We start from the raw sequence: 17,522 nt of genomic DNA, 5'->3' as shown, positions 1-17,522 counted from the left end.
GGCAACCATGGTTCAGGGGGTTGGGAAGCTCATCTTGTAACCGGAAAGTTGCCGGTTCGATCCCCAGCTCTGTCTGTCTTGGTTGTTGTGTCCTTGGGCAAGACACTTCACCTACTGGTGATGGCCAGAGGGGCTGATGGCGCGATATGGCATCCTTGCTTCTGTCAGTCTGCCCCAGGGCAGCTGTGGCTACAACTGTAGCTTGCCTCCACCAGTGTGTGAATGAATAGTGGAAATGTTAAGTGCTTTGAGGGTCTCGAAAAGCACTATATAAATGCAATCCATTATTATTAAAATTGCACGGTAGAGTGTCACCTAGCAGTAAAGACAATGCATCAGTGTGGAAATATGCGAGGAGAAGTCATCTCAATAACAGTTTCACATCATCACAAAGGGAGGTGTAGAGTCTCTCTCTCTTTTTTAATCTGACACCAGTTTGGTTCTTACTCATTTTAACAACTCAAACTTTAACTATTAAACCATGAGCAAGTCTAATCTCCCAGTGAGAGCCGCAAATTTTATCTCAATGTGGGAGTTAAACTCTGCATTAAGACTGCTCGTTTGAGATGTTCCACAAGGGTATTTCATTTTGGAAGACAGCAGGCTAAGAAGATTATAAGCACATTTTTCAATTTATCTCACACACCCTGACTCCTTTTATTGGCTGGGACCCTCTTATCGTGTTTTGCCAGCAGCTAAAGCAGCCATTGGCATCTTCCACTGTATCCTCTACTTTGGAGTAGTTGCATTTGATGCAGTATTAGACTACACTTATTTTTACCCCGAGTGTGGCCTTTTTGAACATTTTGTTTCTCATAGTTGTGCATGTGCGTTATTAATGCGTTTCGGTGTTCTAAATGGCAACTTGATGAAATCAAGTTAATTCAAGGGATGACTTTGGGAAAATAGAGGATTACATAAAAGTGTTAAGTCTGTGTTATTCATCATCTGGACCTTGAGTGAGTCACAAAGGGAGAGAGGGGGAAGGGGGAGGTGGGAGAGAGAGAGAGAAAGAGAGAGAGAGAAGTTGCTGATGTTTAAAAAAAACGGGAGAAAAAAAGCTGCAGGAGTAACGATATAAAACCTTGAGACAAGCGGATGCTCCTCTCTCAAACCCGCTGCCATCTCAGTGGTGGAAATGTTGGAGTTGGGGAGGGTCGACTTTGAGGTGACATTGACGCTATGTAGACGAAAGTGAGGATCCTGCGCTCCATGTTACGTCCCTGCTCGCTTCAACTGAGACGGCGGCAGCTCCTTTTCTCCGTCTTCTCTCCCCTCCTCTCTTTCAGCACCACTCCTTTAAGGACAGCACCTCGCTCTCAAAGACGCATTTGCCCACTATCCTCTCCCCTTTCGGATCATATATTCGCTCGCTGTCGCCGAATGCAAAGTTTTCACCGCGGTTTGACTCAGTGCAAGTGAAAGGAAGTTACTTTTTTCCAAAATCGGGATATTCCCCCCGGAGAAAGAATCTGCAAAGTAGCGGACTGTATTGTAAGTATTCACTTGTACGGGGTGCAATTTACATAAATTCGAGAAAAGAAATGCATTTGTTACACGCGAGGACCATCAAGGAATTTGCCGTGTGCAGATGTGCTGAATTTGCGTAAGGATATGCAGCTGCGCGTGAGGTCGACGAAGACTTTTTACTTTTTTTTTTTAGTTTTCTTCAGGAGCCATTAGCATCTTCTTTGATCTTTCTGTTCTACAGCCACATTTCATGTATGTGAAATTTGAATCGGTGTTTTGTAGATTGTGTAATTTAAATACGCAGAAAATGCACAAGCAGTTCTTATCGCGATGTCTCTTAGATGCAAAATGTTACATTAACTTGGAATAGAAGTGGTGTATTTTTATTAGTAGACTGGAATATGAAAAAATAACCCTCTAGCTTCCATCTGTAAATGCAACCCCGGTACCCCGCTTCTCTCAATTACGCACAAAGTAATAAGGGGGCACAGAGAGCGCACTCTCTGCTCACCATTTTAACGGTCGTTTATTTTGCATTTAAAAATGCTATTTAAAATACAAACAGATGACGTAGATCTTTTACGTTTATTTACTGATTTTTTTGCATTAACTAAAATAACTATTGCAAATTAGAACTCTATTCCATGGATATTTGATGTAGATCTATATTCAAATTGCAAATTCTGGTGAGTTATTAGCCTCTCCAGGTGATTCACTATCGAGTCTGATTTCTAAATGTGTTTAATTGCTTTTCTCTTGTAAGGGAGCAGTGAGAAGTGGGCCATTGAATTTAGAGCATAATGAATCAAGGACAAGAGCAGGCTCTAAATTTCTGCTAACATGGATTCACTCCAGGCAATTAAAAGTGATTCATATTGCATGAGAAGCTTTTATTTGATCCCGTGGGATTCACAGAACACGGGACAGACTTTTTTGTCACCCCTTAAGAAATGTCACGACATATATACATGTATAAAGAGAGAGAGCTAAATAGATATAATTTAATTCAATCTGTCATTTAACAGAATTTTTTTAGGAATATTTAATTCCTCTTTAAATGTTTTTTTTTTTTATTTCACTCAAGGAGTTAACATCCACAGTAATTATCGCAAAATTAATCCCTCATTATTATTAGGACATTCGTTTTAATTAAGGCTCTATGCATATATATTTTGAATAAGTATATTTGCATTCAAAGCAACTAACAATATCTAATTTAGGAATGTCACTTTTTCTGTGAAATTTATAACTATATTATTGTTTTTGTTTTTTAGGGTCACTGGACTGTTGCTAAGGTCCTCGCCTCGCCTTTTCTCCAAATCACTCGCTGTACCCCAGTTTTCGTTTTTTTTTCCCCTCTCGGCTGTTGTCTGGGAACTGGAAGTACGGGACGGATAAACTGCTGTCTATCTGGACCAGTGCTGAAACCCCCTCTTCTCCACTGGTCAGGACTGTCCGACGCACACCTCGACCATGGCTACCAACGGGACCAAAGCCTCGGACGGACACGTCTTAACGGAGACGGTGAATGACGCGCCCACCACCACGCCAAACGACAAACCCAAAACCTTGGTGGTGAAAGTGCAGAAGACGAAAAAGGAGATACCCGAAAGAGAAACGTGGGGTGGGAAATTTGACTTTCTCCTCTCTTGTGTCGGATACGCAATCGGACTCGGAAATGTCTGGAGATTTCCTTACTTATGTGGAAAAAACGGTGGAGGTAATGAGGAATTCTTGGCAATTTTCAGATATCCACACACCAGAAGGAGCGCAAAGATCTCGACATTAAAACCTGACAGTTTGCCCAGGACTTCTTTATTTATAACAGATATAAACTGCATGTCCAGTATAACCGTGCGTAATTGCGCACAGACAAATAGCTGTGACGTGATCTGGGGCGCAGAAACAAAACACCCCTAATATGTTTTATTGGATTATGTTGAAAATTATTAGCATATCCTTTGTCGTCATTTACACACCTTTACTTCTCACCTTTCATTCAGGGGCCTTCTTGATTCCCTACTTTTTGACCCTCATATTTGCTGGTATGCCTCTGTTCTTTCTGGAGACGGCTCTTGGTCAGTACACTTCTATTGGAGGTCTTGGAGTGTGGAAGCTGGCTCCAATGTTCAAAGGTAAATTATATGTAAATTATATGTATTGTTAAGACTTGAAACTAAATTTTCTAAATAACTACTTTATTTAGGCATTCTAAGTGGACTTACATGTGTTCCTCATTTTGTTTTATTCAGCACAATTTGACATCACACCTTTATTTTCCATTGTTTCAGGTGTTGGCCTGGCTGCTGCTGTTCTGTCCTTTTGGCTCAATATCTATTACATTGTTATCATTTCCTGGGCTATTTACTATTTGTACAACTCCTTCAGTGCTGTGAGTATTTGATATTTAAAGTCCTACATTTCTTAGCAAATGTAGTAACAGGGCACTAATTCTGAACCTTTAAGGGCCGAGATTTTCCAGATATAGCCCTGTCTGTATTGTTAGTACTATTACTTTCTAACCCTTTAATCATGAGGCAGGTGCTGTTTGCCAGTATCTCTTATATAAGGCCTCACAGCCCTTAACAGAGTATGACATTTATTACTTCCTTTCCCACATAATTAGTGCCTTACACAAGGTATTGATAAATGCATTTGGCGATGAAGCATTCACTGCTCTGAGAAAACCATGAAATCTCAGTGTCCCGAATGAGTATCGTGGTCTTGGCAGCTTGACAGCTAGAGAGAATAGGCAGTGGGAGAGTGCTCCAAATAAAAGAACCTGTGTGTGTGTGTTTGTGTGCGTTTTCCTTAAATTTCAGGATTTGCCGTGGCAGACTTGTGGAAATAGCTGGAACACAGATCGCTGCTACACCAACTACAGCATCACAGACACCTCAAACCTCACCAGTGCCGTTGTAGAGTTCTGGGAGTAAGCTGGACATTTCAGTTAATGTTATTAATAGGTTTTAACTGCACAGTAAGGTTAGAGGTTCCCTTATGTGCATGATCATTACATCATGGGTCAGAGTTAGATATGGCCATTTGCATATGATGACTCAGTGGCCATATCCGTTAATAGCAATCTACTCAGAATATCAGCAGAGGAGGAAAATCTGTGCACAAATGGTAAATGGACTGAAAAGAATAATGGATGAGAAAAATAACGTGTGCACAGAAGTACAACTTCCTTTCGCTATCATACCTTTAAGCTTTAAGGATGAGAAAAAAGCCATCAAAAGACTCTTTGTGAATATCCAGATGCACGTAGGCACATTTGTGTATGCTTCCATGCATGCTACATATGTGACATCAAGGATGCCCTTGTGTATTGTAGTAAGACCCCTTTACTTCCCTCCAGACGAAACATGCATCAGCTGACCGATGGCCTAGAGAAGCCTGGGGAGGTCAGGATCCCACTGGCTATCACACTCGCCATAGCATGGGTCCTTGTCTATTTCTGTATCTGGAAGGGAGTCAGCTGGACTGGCAAAGTAAGTAGAAGAAGAAGGTACAGACATCAGCATAAACAATGAAAAAGCCAAATATAGAACTGGAACAAGAGAACTTTAGATTATTGTTGAAATAAAGGGAGTTACTCACTTATTTTAGAAATTTTGTGTAATTTCCTGTTAGTGTGGGAAAAGAGCTTCACTGGTACACTGTCACAAAAAAGTTAAAAATCATGCAAAAATGACTAAGATTATACATGGACACATAGGCTATCCCTTTGGAATATCCTTTTATTATAAAATATGTTGTGTTATATAAGTACCAACATTTTGCACAATGGCAAACAGCCCGACAGAGTTTGCATCATCTGTACACTGAGCTAAAGTATGAGATTTCTATTTGCTGTTGCTTGATCTTTATTTTGATGTCTGTTTTTTTTCAGTATGGCAAAAGGAGTTTCAACAATTTCCTAACTTTCACAACAAGATCCTCTGCTGATTCATTTTTATGCAGTAGATGTTATCTTGGCTGGCATGATTAGTGTTGACTTTGACAGCACAGTCTGAAATTAGTTCAGATAAGGAGGGAAATAGTGCGCCGGGAGTGTGCTGAACCCAGTCTTTCTGGGGTCACTGTGCCTCTGGGAGATGGTTGACTAGGGCACTATGCTGCTCTGTGTGGATGGTGCCTCAGTAACACAATAAGTTGATGAGATTAAGAACTTGTCGGTTTTCAAACTGCGCTCTTGCCTCGCATGACAAATATTCTCGGGAGATCTTAAAGATGGCTTAGAGAGATTATTTTGCAGTAATCACGATTTTGTGCCCCGTAGGTGGTGTACTTCTCTGCCACGTACCCTTACTTCATGTTGTTCATCCTGTTTTGCCGTGGTGTCTCTCTGCCCGGTGCCATGGATGGAATCCTCTTCTATATCACACCAGACTTTAACAAGCTTAAGGAGTCTGAGGTGAGCTCGCTGCTCTTTCTGATCACGAATACATGTAGATATTCTGCAGCAGCAACCAAAATTAAGGTTGCTGCAGAGTATAAGATGAGCCCCAACTTGATGTGTTTTGGTTTTTGGGGTGATGTTTCAGGGTTGTTGTTTTTTTTAACATTATGTAGGTCTCTGTACCTACATGAATGGATGGGAACTAATAAGTCAACAAGATTCCAGATACATTTTCAGTGATTGCAGAGCTTTAACGTGAATGTCTGTGAATGATGTTTATAACCATGATTGTTCATTGCAAGTACCATTATTAGCACAGTTCACAAATACTTTCTTTTACAGTATTGATTATGAGATAATGTGTTTATTTCTGTAAAGACTGAGAAGCTGAGGTCAGATCACGATTCAGTGATTTGACAGTTGATCAAATAGCATCAGGCACGACAAAACAATGCTGAGGTGTTACAGTGCAGAACAAACAGTTTCCCTCTTTCTAGCATTTATGCACATGCTTTCATCAGAGAAAAGAGTCCTGATAATCAGTAAATGAATATAATCCTGGCCGGTTTTTCAAACAAAAATCTTCTTTTAGCAGCAATTTTTGCACAAGCACACTTACTTGAACCTCTTTTCTGTCTGTGTGTCAGGTGTGGCTCGACGCTGCCACTCAGATCTTCTTTTCCTACGGGCTAGGATTAGGCTCTCTGATTGCTCTCGGCAGCTATAATCCCTTCACCAACAACGTATACAGGTAGGTGAATAAAATACTGTTTCTGTTTATTTACAGCTTGAATTAAATGCCTGTTAAAAAATTACCATCTAACACCACTCACTCATATCATTTATTTATTTCTTTTTTATACGGAGACCATGCAGATGTCTCTTCCTGGGATTATTTTTGGTTTCCGTGACAGCATAGTGTCTGCAGTTTGTTCTATTTTGGGACTATTTGAGCCCCCTGTTATATCAGTTGTTTCATTATTTTGGCTTCACATAGTGTTTTAGATTCAGGTACACACATTTGGTGACTGTTGCAGGCTGTCACCTTATAAAATAAACACTGGCCATCTGCCCATTTGTCTCTCTAGTCGTAAAACTGCTAGAACTCACTGCCGTTTTATAAAATCAGGACATTATCAATGTATTCAGCTGTTGTGCCACTGCCAGATGCAAAATGGCTTTCCACCTTTCCCTTTCCACCCCACCCCCCACCACTCCACTCCCACAAGCCTCGCCACAATGTGTGACGGGTTGATAAGGAATTGATATAGGCGTGACAATGGCTGCAGCGTGCTTTGTCTCTCCCCTACAGAGATTCTGTCATTGTCTGCTGCATCAACTCCTTTACCAGTATGTTCGCCGGCTTTGTCATCTTCTCCATCGTGGGATTTATGGCCAATGTGACAAAGAGACCCATCGCTGATGTGGCAGCCTCAGGTAATTGCAATCAATGTTGAAACTCAATAGTAATAACAGACACAGGCAAGAGATAATATGACTACAAATACGGTGCAAAAAGTCAGCCATTGCAGCTGCTATCATTTTGAAGGGACAAATGATTTTTTTTACACTGTTGGTCCAGATTGCTGGGATTATTAGAAGGGAAATACTTTGCAAAAACTCTCTGTACTCTCAGTCCTTTACAAATACTCAGCTTTGACATTCAGTGTACTTTTTTCTCTCAATGACACTTCGAGATCAACTCCTTTTTTTGTTTCTTCTTTTATCAAGTTTTACACTTTCAGTACTGTCATATGAGCCTAGTTTAACTTTATTGTTTTGACTTCTTTAGTCAAAACCAGATACTTTTAGCTGCTCCCTTATTCACAAGGAGTCACCACAGTGGGTAGCTCCCCATGTTTGATTTGGAAGATCTTTACATCTGATGCCCTGCCTGATGCGACTCATATAGAGTAATCTCCCAGGACAGGAATCAGGAGCCTATCACTTGTTAGGCAATTGTGAAAGCCATTACACTATGGAGCCACTACGTCATAGCCAAATACCACATGTTTTATTTGTGTCCCACTGTCAAATACAAATCACATTATCTCTGATATTTATCTTTTATCAGGACCTGGCTTGGCTTTTTTGGCATATCCAGAGGCTGTCACCCAGCTCCCCATTTCCCCTCTCTGGGCAGTGTTGTTTTTCTCCATGCTCTTGATGCTGGGAATTGACAGTCAGGTAAAGATATTTCAAGAAAAAATGTCTCCTTTTACCAATATGAAATGCTTTCTAAAATACTTTTCTAACCTTCAAATAAAAATGATCTAAGTTTTCAGTTTGATACTGCACTAATGTGCCAAAAAAACTTACCATTGCTCTTTTGCTCAGATACTAAACCTTAGCAATGTTTTTATTGTGACAGAAATGTATTGTGTAACAGTTTCAACCTGATTCTGCAATATCTCCAGTTCTGCACTGTGGAAGGCTTCATCACTGCCCTGGTTGATGAATTCCCCCATGTCCTTCGAAAGCGTAGAGAGATCTTCATTGCAGTCGTCTGCCTTATTTCTTACATCATTGGCCTGTCCAACATCACACAGGTGAATATGAATGTGCACTAACTCTGAATGTGCAGGTATGTCAAACATAAGGGTTGTGGGCCAGAATCGGTCCTACAAAGCGCCCCCCCCATGGCCATTCATGCTGCACCACTGTAATTAAGTAACAAATTATTAAATAACAGATTTATTTTTTTTTTACTACTTACCCTGGAATGTCTGTATTTTACAGTAAGTCCAAAGTAAAAAACAAACAAAACAAAAGCAAAAGCAACAACAGGTCATTTAATAGGACATTTTCTGTGAATTTACCTTCTGTTTTATATTTACATTAACAACAACCAGATATTAACCTGATCAATGCCTGCATTTGTTGGGTTCATCTTTACACTTTGTAAAACAGTCATAGGGTCTAATTCTTGAGACTAACATGCCAAACTGATTCACAATATTTAGTATTTACTCGAGTACAAAAAGAGATCCCCCAACATCTACTAGCAAGATTCCCATGTGGTGTGATCTGGTCATTAAGGGCTCTGATTTGCATATCATATCAACATATCCTTGAGAAATGATAAAATGGCTTTAGTCTAGTACACGTTCTCTTCAATTTCTAAATATTCATTGAAACTGCTGCGCATATTCAAGGAGGAGGAACCCCAGCGCTTTGTTAATCACATCATAAGGTCACAAACAATTTATTAAAGTAACCCGACTGTCCGAGGAGGTGAATATCCCAAAGTTTTCTCGACACATTCATTCTCCTTAGTGAATGAGCCTTTGTAGACAATTCATAAGCTTCTAACATGTCAGCTTTACACTCGGACTGTCTACTGATTTCATTTTCGGGGCACATTTATCCTCCCCCAAAGGAAAACAGCCCTTTGTTTCTCCTGACCCCACATTCGCTGCTATTTCTGTACTCTCAGGACAGCCATACTTTGCAAATGTGATTCAAAAGCTTCAGTTGTTCCAAAATCGCTAGTATATTTTATTATTTCCTCAATAATTTTAAGTCTTAGCATTTCAGTATTAGTCACAGCTCATTTATGAGTGAATGACCTCTGTGTATAAGACAAATTTTCCTGGGGCTTATGCACAGTGCGCTATTTTAATCCCATTTTAATCTACAAGAGCTGTTTTAACCCAATTATGACTGTAATTAAAATAGGTGTTTTAGTCTGTTGAAGAGAAATGTCATTGTACTTAATCATTTGTCTTTTCTACTATGCTGGATTTCAGATTTGAGTAATAAAATGACATTTGAGGGCTTAACACAGTTCTATAAACTATTGTTTACACATAAATATTTAGCTATCAAAGTTTATTTGAATATATTGGAATTCCAAACTCTGCTTCTTCAATTGACACACTCTGAGTCATTTCCCTCAGGTAACATTATGCTAAAAACACTTCAAAGATTTGCATCAGTTTGAAATGCAAGACAAAGAAAATGATAAGCAAGAAAAAAAAACCCAACGTGTCAGTAATATGCAATAAAAGCTTCTGCATCTCTTGAGCTATGACAATTCAAGAGCCTGCGCTGTTCCTCTATTCCAGTCACATTGGATTTCCATCATGCTACATGCACAGCACGTTATTTTATGGCAGTTATCCTAATCGCTGTTCCAGGCAGTATGAAGTATATCAAGCTTCAAAATGTAGAAGTGGACAAACTCCAAGAAGTCCTCTTGAGCTGGTCCCTAGAATGACTTGATAGCTGCAAGGCACTAAATGCTGGCACTGTTTTTAAGTAGAAATTTGAGCCATATTGGTACTGCGTGTACTGCACAGTAGGAGAAACACAGCTTTTCACAAAGAATCCATTTAGAGTTCTGAGTTCATCAGTTGGATGTTTAACCATTTATTCTCACTCTTGATGTTACTTCACTGCACTAGTTTAATACTCTCCCGCACATGCCTGTAAGTGCTTTTTCCATTACTTCTCCTTTCTCATCATGTTCTTTGCCTCTGTTTTCAGGGTGGACTGTACGTGTTTAAACTGTTTGATTACTATTCAGCTAGTGGGATGTCCCTACTCTTCTTGGTCTTCTTCGAATGTATCTCAATCTCATGGTTCTATGGTGAGCCAAACAAAAAGGGTTTTTTTTCTCCATCTTAGAACAGTAAGTGTTTTCTGTCTTTTAGCTGCCAATTTGGTGTCGCTACAATGCCAAGCTTTGACATCTAAGACTCAGATGGGAAACATATAAATCCACAGTGACATAATGATAAAAACAGCACTGATAATGTTTTTGGTTTTTTTGTTCCAGGTGTGAACAAATTCTATGACAACATTGAGGAAATGATTGGCTACAGACCATGTCTCTGGTGGAAGGCCTGCTGGGTTGTCTTTACTCCACTCGTTGTGGCTGTAAGTGCGGCAAGCAAAAACATAACACAAAAGAAAAATAGTACTCCACTGTGGTCAGTATTTTATTTGAAGGCACTCTGTATATTGCAAATGACTTGAACCATACATTTAAGAAAAAGTGTGCCATTGTTTGATGATTGCTTCTCTCTCTGGCTGGAGTCTATTTCTTTTCACTGACACTTGATTTAATGCTTGTGTTAACTTGCATTTAAGCACCACCATCCAATAGTGTGTCCCAACCACATCTGTATAAGACAATATAAGAAATAGTACAATTTGCAAAACTCTTATCTTAGCTTAAACATTATGCAGTTTGGTAGCATATTTGTAAGCATAATTAGATCTTTTCTCTTGTTCCTCTTGCGTACAGGGAGTCTTCTTGTTTAGTGCAATACAGATGGTTCCTCTTACTATGGGCGACTATGTGTTCCCTGCCTGGGGTCAGGGGGTCGGCTGGTGCATGGCCCTCTCCTCCATGATTCTCATCCCTGGCTACATGGGCTACATGTTCCTCACACTCAAAGGCACATACAAAGAGGTAATATTAATGCTTGACTTTTTTAGTTGTATTTCACAAATTGTTATAATTGCCTGCTTTACACTACAAAAATTAATATCCTTTTCTTGTTAAGAAAGGAAGTGGGATGTTATTCTTTTTAAAGCTATGGTATAAATACCAACAGTGTACGGCTGACAGGTAGCTAAAGATAAACCAGCGTATAATGCATCACTATACCCACCTCTGAGCTTTTCACACATCTAGTAGCTTTACCCTGGACTCTGCAGCTGAATAAGCCACACTGAGTGTTTCAAGTGGATTACTTCTTATGCATGATTTTTTTGCACAAGCCAAACTGATATTAGCTCATACAGGATGTAAGGCGATCCTATATGCAGATAAAGAAAAATACAAGCCCAAAGGATTTAGTGAAAGATCCATTTACACCATGTACAGAAGTTTAGATAAATATTTAGGTCACCACAAATGCAGCCCGCTTTACCAGAATATACTAACCCATGAGCTTTATTACCTTTACTTTTTATTATTTTCATAATGGGCAGCTTTGAAAGTACTATGAAAGGATTATAATTAAGGGCCAAACAGAGAACCTGTGCAGGCACCAGCAGTCTTCTATTCTCCTTCTTCTTCTTTGTCCACTGGCAGTTCCCTGATTCTTTTTACCGAGTTTAATGGCTTTGCCACGAGTGCTCTAGGGCCACCAATGGTTCAGATTTAGCGGTATGTTTAGGCACATAACTTTTAAAAAACACAAATGAGGCAAATTAGCTACTCGTGGATTCCAAAGAATCTTAATATCACCATAACTTTGGGACATCTCATGAGTACATATTCTAGCATAAGGATGTTTATTCTCAGTGCATTCTTGTTCTCCTTTCCTAAGTCCTTATGAATTCTGATTCTGAAATGTGATTAGGTAAAAGAGATAGGATGTACTTTTGAAACACAGCCAGCAATGCAGCAATCACATTAAATTGTCAGTATATTACGCCTCGGGAGTGAGAACGGGCTGCATCTGACCAGTAGACGGTCGTACAATAATAGTAAAAACAGAAAAACATAATCAGAGTCAACCAATAGGCAAAGAGGGCTTCTATTTCAGCCTATGCTTGCTCTGTTGTCGTCCATTCATCAGGTCTGGCTGCACAAACTAGGCTCAAGGACTCAAATGGAGTTCACACAATACAAAGCATCAGACAAGTGGGTTGATTGTCACAGAACTGCTGCTGAGTTTTCCTTATGCCCAAGAAGGTCTCCTAGTGCCTCATTTCAGTGAATAAAAGAACAAGACATTCAGACAAAATTGGCATCTGCTGGGAATTTGCATGTGTGACCAATAATATTGCTAAAAGCTATGTGAACGCCTATAAGAAGGTACAAACTTGCAGTTTCTAGTGTAAAGCTATAGAACTGATCAGTTCTATAGCTTTAGTAGTGTTTTGTTTTTGTATGATGTTGGACGAGAGAGATATAGGACATAAACAAGAATTTTTGTGTGGTGTCTCTGGAAGGCCCCAAAGCCAGGATATGTCTCCTTGTCATGTCAACCTAATTGATGCAACCACCATGAGTGATTTCATTGAAAGGTTTAAAATAAATACAGGCTACATTTTTTTCTGATGTCTACAAATATTGTCAGAGGTGATCTTCAAAACAACCCTCTCTAAAGTTATCACATGGATTTTGACTTTTCTATCCATTTGCCCCTTACAGGCAATTGATATAAAAAAGGAAATTATACTGTAGCACAGCATCTCTTTCATAAATTAACATCAGTCTTGGTGTACACACTATGCACTTTTTTCTGAGTCCCTAGAAGCCATGCAAATGGTAAAAAGAGGTTTTATTTTCAATCAGTGCTAACAGCTACACCTTTAACATAATCAGATCAAACTGACATTGTGACTGTACCCTGCTGAACTGCTTGGCCCCCTTGTTGCCACTTGCAGCTATGTTTTGTAATTAATTTTGTAATTTAGAAGCCAAAAGATGCTCCACACTGAAAGGGAAAAGGATGAACATAGCGAGTGTGACTTTGCTCCGTGCATTAAAACTGTACAGCACCACTGTAATTCAATGGTTTTATAATAAGTAAAACACACTAGCATCCTGGGCAAAGTAGTAAATTGTCATGAAACGTAGAGCGGTGATAAAAGGATTAGTGAAATAGATTTTTAATTAATTCTGTTAAATAATTTCTGATAGCTGTGTGCTGTAACAGTGACAATGACATACAACAGCCATGAAGTCCTTGGTAAATGACATTTATACGCAGGGCAGTGCCACGCTGCATTTTTATTGACCTGATGTTACTAATCACTGTAAGAGAATACCTTTTCTGGTATACATTAACAACTTCTTGATTTGCAGTCATCCACAGTGAGCCGAATAAGCAGGCTTACAGATAGTCTCTTAGTCTCCTCTGACAGATATAGCTTTATAGTCACCACTGACAGAATAAATGGACGATAATTGCAGACAGTGGAACAGAGGCTATCAGAGGCGATGTGCAGGCGTCAGATCCTGCAGTAACAGCTGATGGCTGATTGTCTAATTGTAGCAATCAGCAAGTTGATTAGTGCTCTGCACCCAGGCGAACACTTAGTTTCACAAACACTCCATAAAAATGTTGACTGCAAAGCCCTGTTCTGACGCTACATAGCTGAGAGCATTTTTTAAAAATTTAGTAAGTTTAGTAAGTTTGGCCCATGGAAGTTTGTTGGTGTCATTAGTAGGTTTCACTCTCTAAAGGTATATTAATTCATATAACTTTATCTCAGGTTGGAAAGCATCCAGTAGAAGAATGTTTACATTCAAAGCCTAAGGTCATTTATCCCTTAAGCTCACAGCTGCATAGCTCGTGTGGTTTGTTACAGCCTTTGGATTTGAACACAGACTTCTCAGCTCATGATATTAACTGTGGTACTGATCTTCTTCTCAGCGTCTGCGGATGATGATCAAGCCTTTGGTACTGGTGAAGGCTCAGGAAAATGGTCCAGACCAGCAGACAGAAAACCAGAATCAGAACCCTGCTACTGAGGAAGCCTACATCTAAAAAGGTCTGATCTCTGTCTCAACAGCCAGACTGGCACTCCACAATAGAAGAAACGTAATCAAGGTTGGGAACAACCACTAGACTTTTATGTCTGCTTTTATTCACCTACCTCCTGGGGACATGTGAAACCAACCTGATTACACAGTTATTTTTAGGGGGTTTTCTGTATGTTTATTTGTAAAATACAAAGTTATAAAACTTATGATGACAAGCAAATTATCCAGCAAAGTTATTGTGATATTATGAATTTCATTATGCAAAAAAGTTAGCCTTTTTAGAAAAGGAAATGTGACTTAGTAAAATACTGTATATTGAATATATATAATTTAAATTTGGAGGCCCATGTTGATTCAGTAGTAATGTGCTTTGAGTAATCTACTAAACTCCAACTATTGTACAAAAGGGTTTATCGGTAAAATGCATTTTGCATGTCCATGAAATAAATACATCAAAATAAATGCCGTGTAGTAGATGAAAACACAATTTGAAAGTTAGCAAAGTGGAAATGGACTATTGAGCAATTTAAGGCAAAGACAATGTGGGAACATGCAACAGGTAAGGCCAAATTTGCTTTTATTTCTAAAACAAATTTAACTAGACTATCAATCCCCTGCAAATCCTGCACTTCACCTGAAATGTTTACTACCCGTGTCTGGGGATACAACTGAAAAGCACAAGTACAGTATGGAATTTCTAAGTGTCCAATTTATTTTTGGCATGAGTCAAAACTGTGACCACAGCAAAAATAACATATATAATACATAGCAAGAGACTGTTATAATTGTTTCTTTGTTTTCTAAAGAACAATAACTTTGTATGTTGTCCAAATCTTTTTTGTAGAACAAGTTTTAGGTTATTTTCTATGTGTGTGAGTGAGAAGGACCAAATTAATGCTCTGAGACTGCTGACCCACTGAGCATTTATGGATTAAATAAAGAGTCTAATTAAAGTAATTATTCGAGAATCCCCTTTTGACTCGGTATAGAGCAGCAGGGTAGTGAAAAGAGCAGTCGCCCACAAGCACAGTTTGAATCTGTAAACTAGTACCTCTAAAAATAAAGGCGTAGCCATTACAAAACTCCTACATGTGCACTGCATGTAAAGTATTTCTTCTGGAGAGTAAACATTTGGAAAATGGTGACTTTTCTTCACTTTTCCTTAAGTAGAAGGAAAAGTGTTACACTGAAATAAAACAATACTAATTCAGAGTTTAAACTGTGAGAGCTAATAGGCTGCAGTGTAGCGTGCGAGATGATTTCTATCATTACTACCATTATTCTGTCTGGAATCGTTTACTTGTGTATCTATTTAGTAACCCACTTCTCAGGAACAAAGGTGGAAGTGACCAAATTCTCTCAGATACTACCACGATACACTGAAACAATGAATGCTGTATTAAACGACAACAAGTGTGAAAATGGTCATTTTTTTTCCCATAAATTCAACATGCTACCTGAAGCAGCAACAAAACATAAAGTCGCAAACCAGAATGAAGACTTCACACACACACACATATATATATATATATATATATATATCTACTTGGGTACATTCAAAAGCTGATCCAAATTCCTGCCTCTTTTCTGTGTGCTATCTGCTCTGCTAGCATATTTTCTTTCACTGTGTATAAGCTGTCATGGCCTTCACAGATGTTGGTAGAAGCCATAAGTTGTTCCTATTCTGTCTTATATTTCCAATACAAGAAATGGGCGGATAAACTTTGGCACAGACACAGAACAAAACTGGCTGAAGTACTGTTAACAGGACATAGCCAGATGCTTTATAGGCCAACACCACCGAAAACTACTCCTTTTCATAGGGTGAATAGAAACCTATTATAACATATCAAGTTGCTCGGCAATATAATAGCATATGAGTAGATCCTGACTTTGTGACAGACCGCAGATATCGCTGTATTACTACGAAGAAGGATCAAGAGAATTTGCTTCTGTGGCAGCTATGCGACAGGAATCAGGTTGAACCAGTCCCATTTTTTCTTTTATTTATGTTTTTTTTTTCAAAGATGTGTTTAAATGTGCAATGACTAAAGGGTTCCGTGAATTTTGTATAAAGTTACCATATTGCAGTTTTCTCTCTTGAATGATGTTGTAAACTGGACTGTGTAATACATGTATCTGTGAATGTCCGTACAACCTGGATTTTTTTTTTCCTTTCGTCTAAATGTTGAACAGAAAAAAATGATATCATTTGCTGTTTTCTGCAATAATACTGTCTCAGAAACTAAAGCACATATCTCTCAACTGTAAAAAAACAAAAAAAAACTATGAAGATAACAGCAGAATAGATTAATAATAAAGAAGATTATAATAATGATAATAACAATAATGTAATAGAAATGTCTAGTCAGAGAATATTGTTTTGTATATTTCTAGCTGTTTCATGGGCCTAATGTAAAATATTATATGTAAAAAATATAATAAATGTCTAGATGGTGTTATATGAAAAAGCATGATTGCAATATATGTTATCTGCAAAATAAATAAAGTTCTATAGATTATAATCCCTGTGTTATGTGTTCATTCCATTTAAAGGGTAGGTGAATAAAAGTCCACTCCATTTTAAATGCTTTCATTTTCTAAAATTATTTATTTATTGTGGAACTATGCAGGTGGCTAATTGTGGAACAAATTGTTTTATGAAAAACATTTTACCCTTAGAAAAAACGTATTTTCTGTTTCTATAAAGAAAGATGTTATTGCACATTACTGACCTGTTCAGTACTATGGTAGTTTTTTGCACGAGTTGGTGAATATGCAATCAGCTCTGTCACTACAAGAGATGTTTGCTGTAAACATAACTGATAGTTTCTGACAAAATGGTTCATGCCGCAGTAACATTCTTGTGACACCTGCACTGAAGGCTGGGCCAGCACAGACACTACAGCTATTTTGGCTAAAAGCCAATTCCTCCAAGCCACAATGCACAATACATCTCTCTGCTGTTATCCAGTGGTTAACCTACATTCATTTCAGTCCAAATAATCATCAAATAACCAAAATATGCACATAGAGAAGGAAGCGTGGGAAGAGGACACATCATAATTTAACGGAATTTATGACTAGGGAAGACCAATAAGATTGGAACAAAATATGTGACAAAGTGATATTTAAATAATAAATGTAACCTTCAAAAATGTGGGGGTTTTTAAAATCACATTTCCTTTTTTATTC

The 17,522-nt window shown here is 38.6% G+C and overlaps 1 protein-coding gene across 1 annotated transcript; it reads left to right on the top strand.

Moving 5' to 3' along the window:
• The first annotated feature begins 1,056 nt into the window (after positions 1 to 1,056).
• On the top strand, positions 1,057 to 16,852 carry slc6a1b (solute carrier family 6 member 1b). Its single transcript, XM_005932294.3, has 15 exons — positions 1,057 to 1,494; positions 2,745 to 3,190; positions 3,474 to 3,605; positions 3,762 to 3,862; positions 4,293 to 4,402; positions 4,832 to 4,964; positions 5,756 to 5,890; positions 6,523 to 6,626; positions 7,188 to 7,312; positions 7,950 to 8,062; positions 8,293 to 8,424; positions 10,364 to 10,466; positions 10,656 to 10,756; positions 11,127 to 11,294; positions 14,218 to 16,852. The coding sequence occupies exons 2-15, from the start codon at positions 2,944 to 2,946 to the stop codon at positions 14,329 to 14,331; spliced, it is 1,818 nt and encodes a 605-aa protein (XP_005932356.1). The 5' UTR covers positions 1,057 to 1,494; positions 2,745 to 2,943; the 3' UTR covers positions 14,332 to 16,852.
• Positions 16,853 to 17,522: the final 670 nt, after the last annotated feature.

Source organism: Haplochromis burtoni, unplaced genomic scaffold (genome assembly GCF_018398535.1).
Source record: "Haplochromis burtoni strain Fernald_Lab_line unplaced genomic scaffold, NCSU_Asbu1 Contig_156, whole genome shotgun sequence".
Classification (NCBI taxonomy): Eukaryota; Metazoa; Chordata; class Actinopteri; order Cichliformes; family Cichlidae; genus Haplochromis; species Haplochromis burtoni.
Note: the sequence above shows the minus strand (reverse complement) of the source record. Positions and strands in the feature narration are given on the sequence as shown.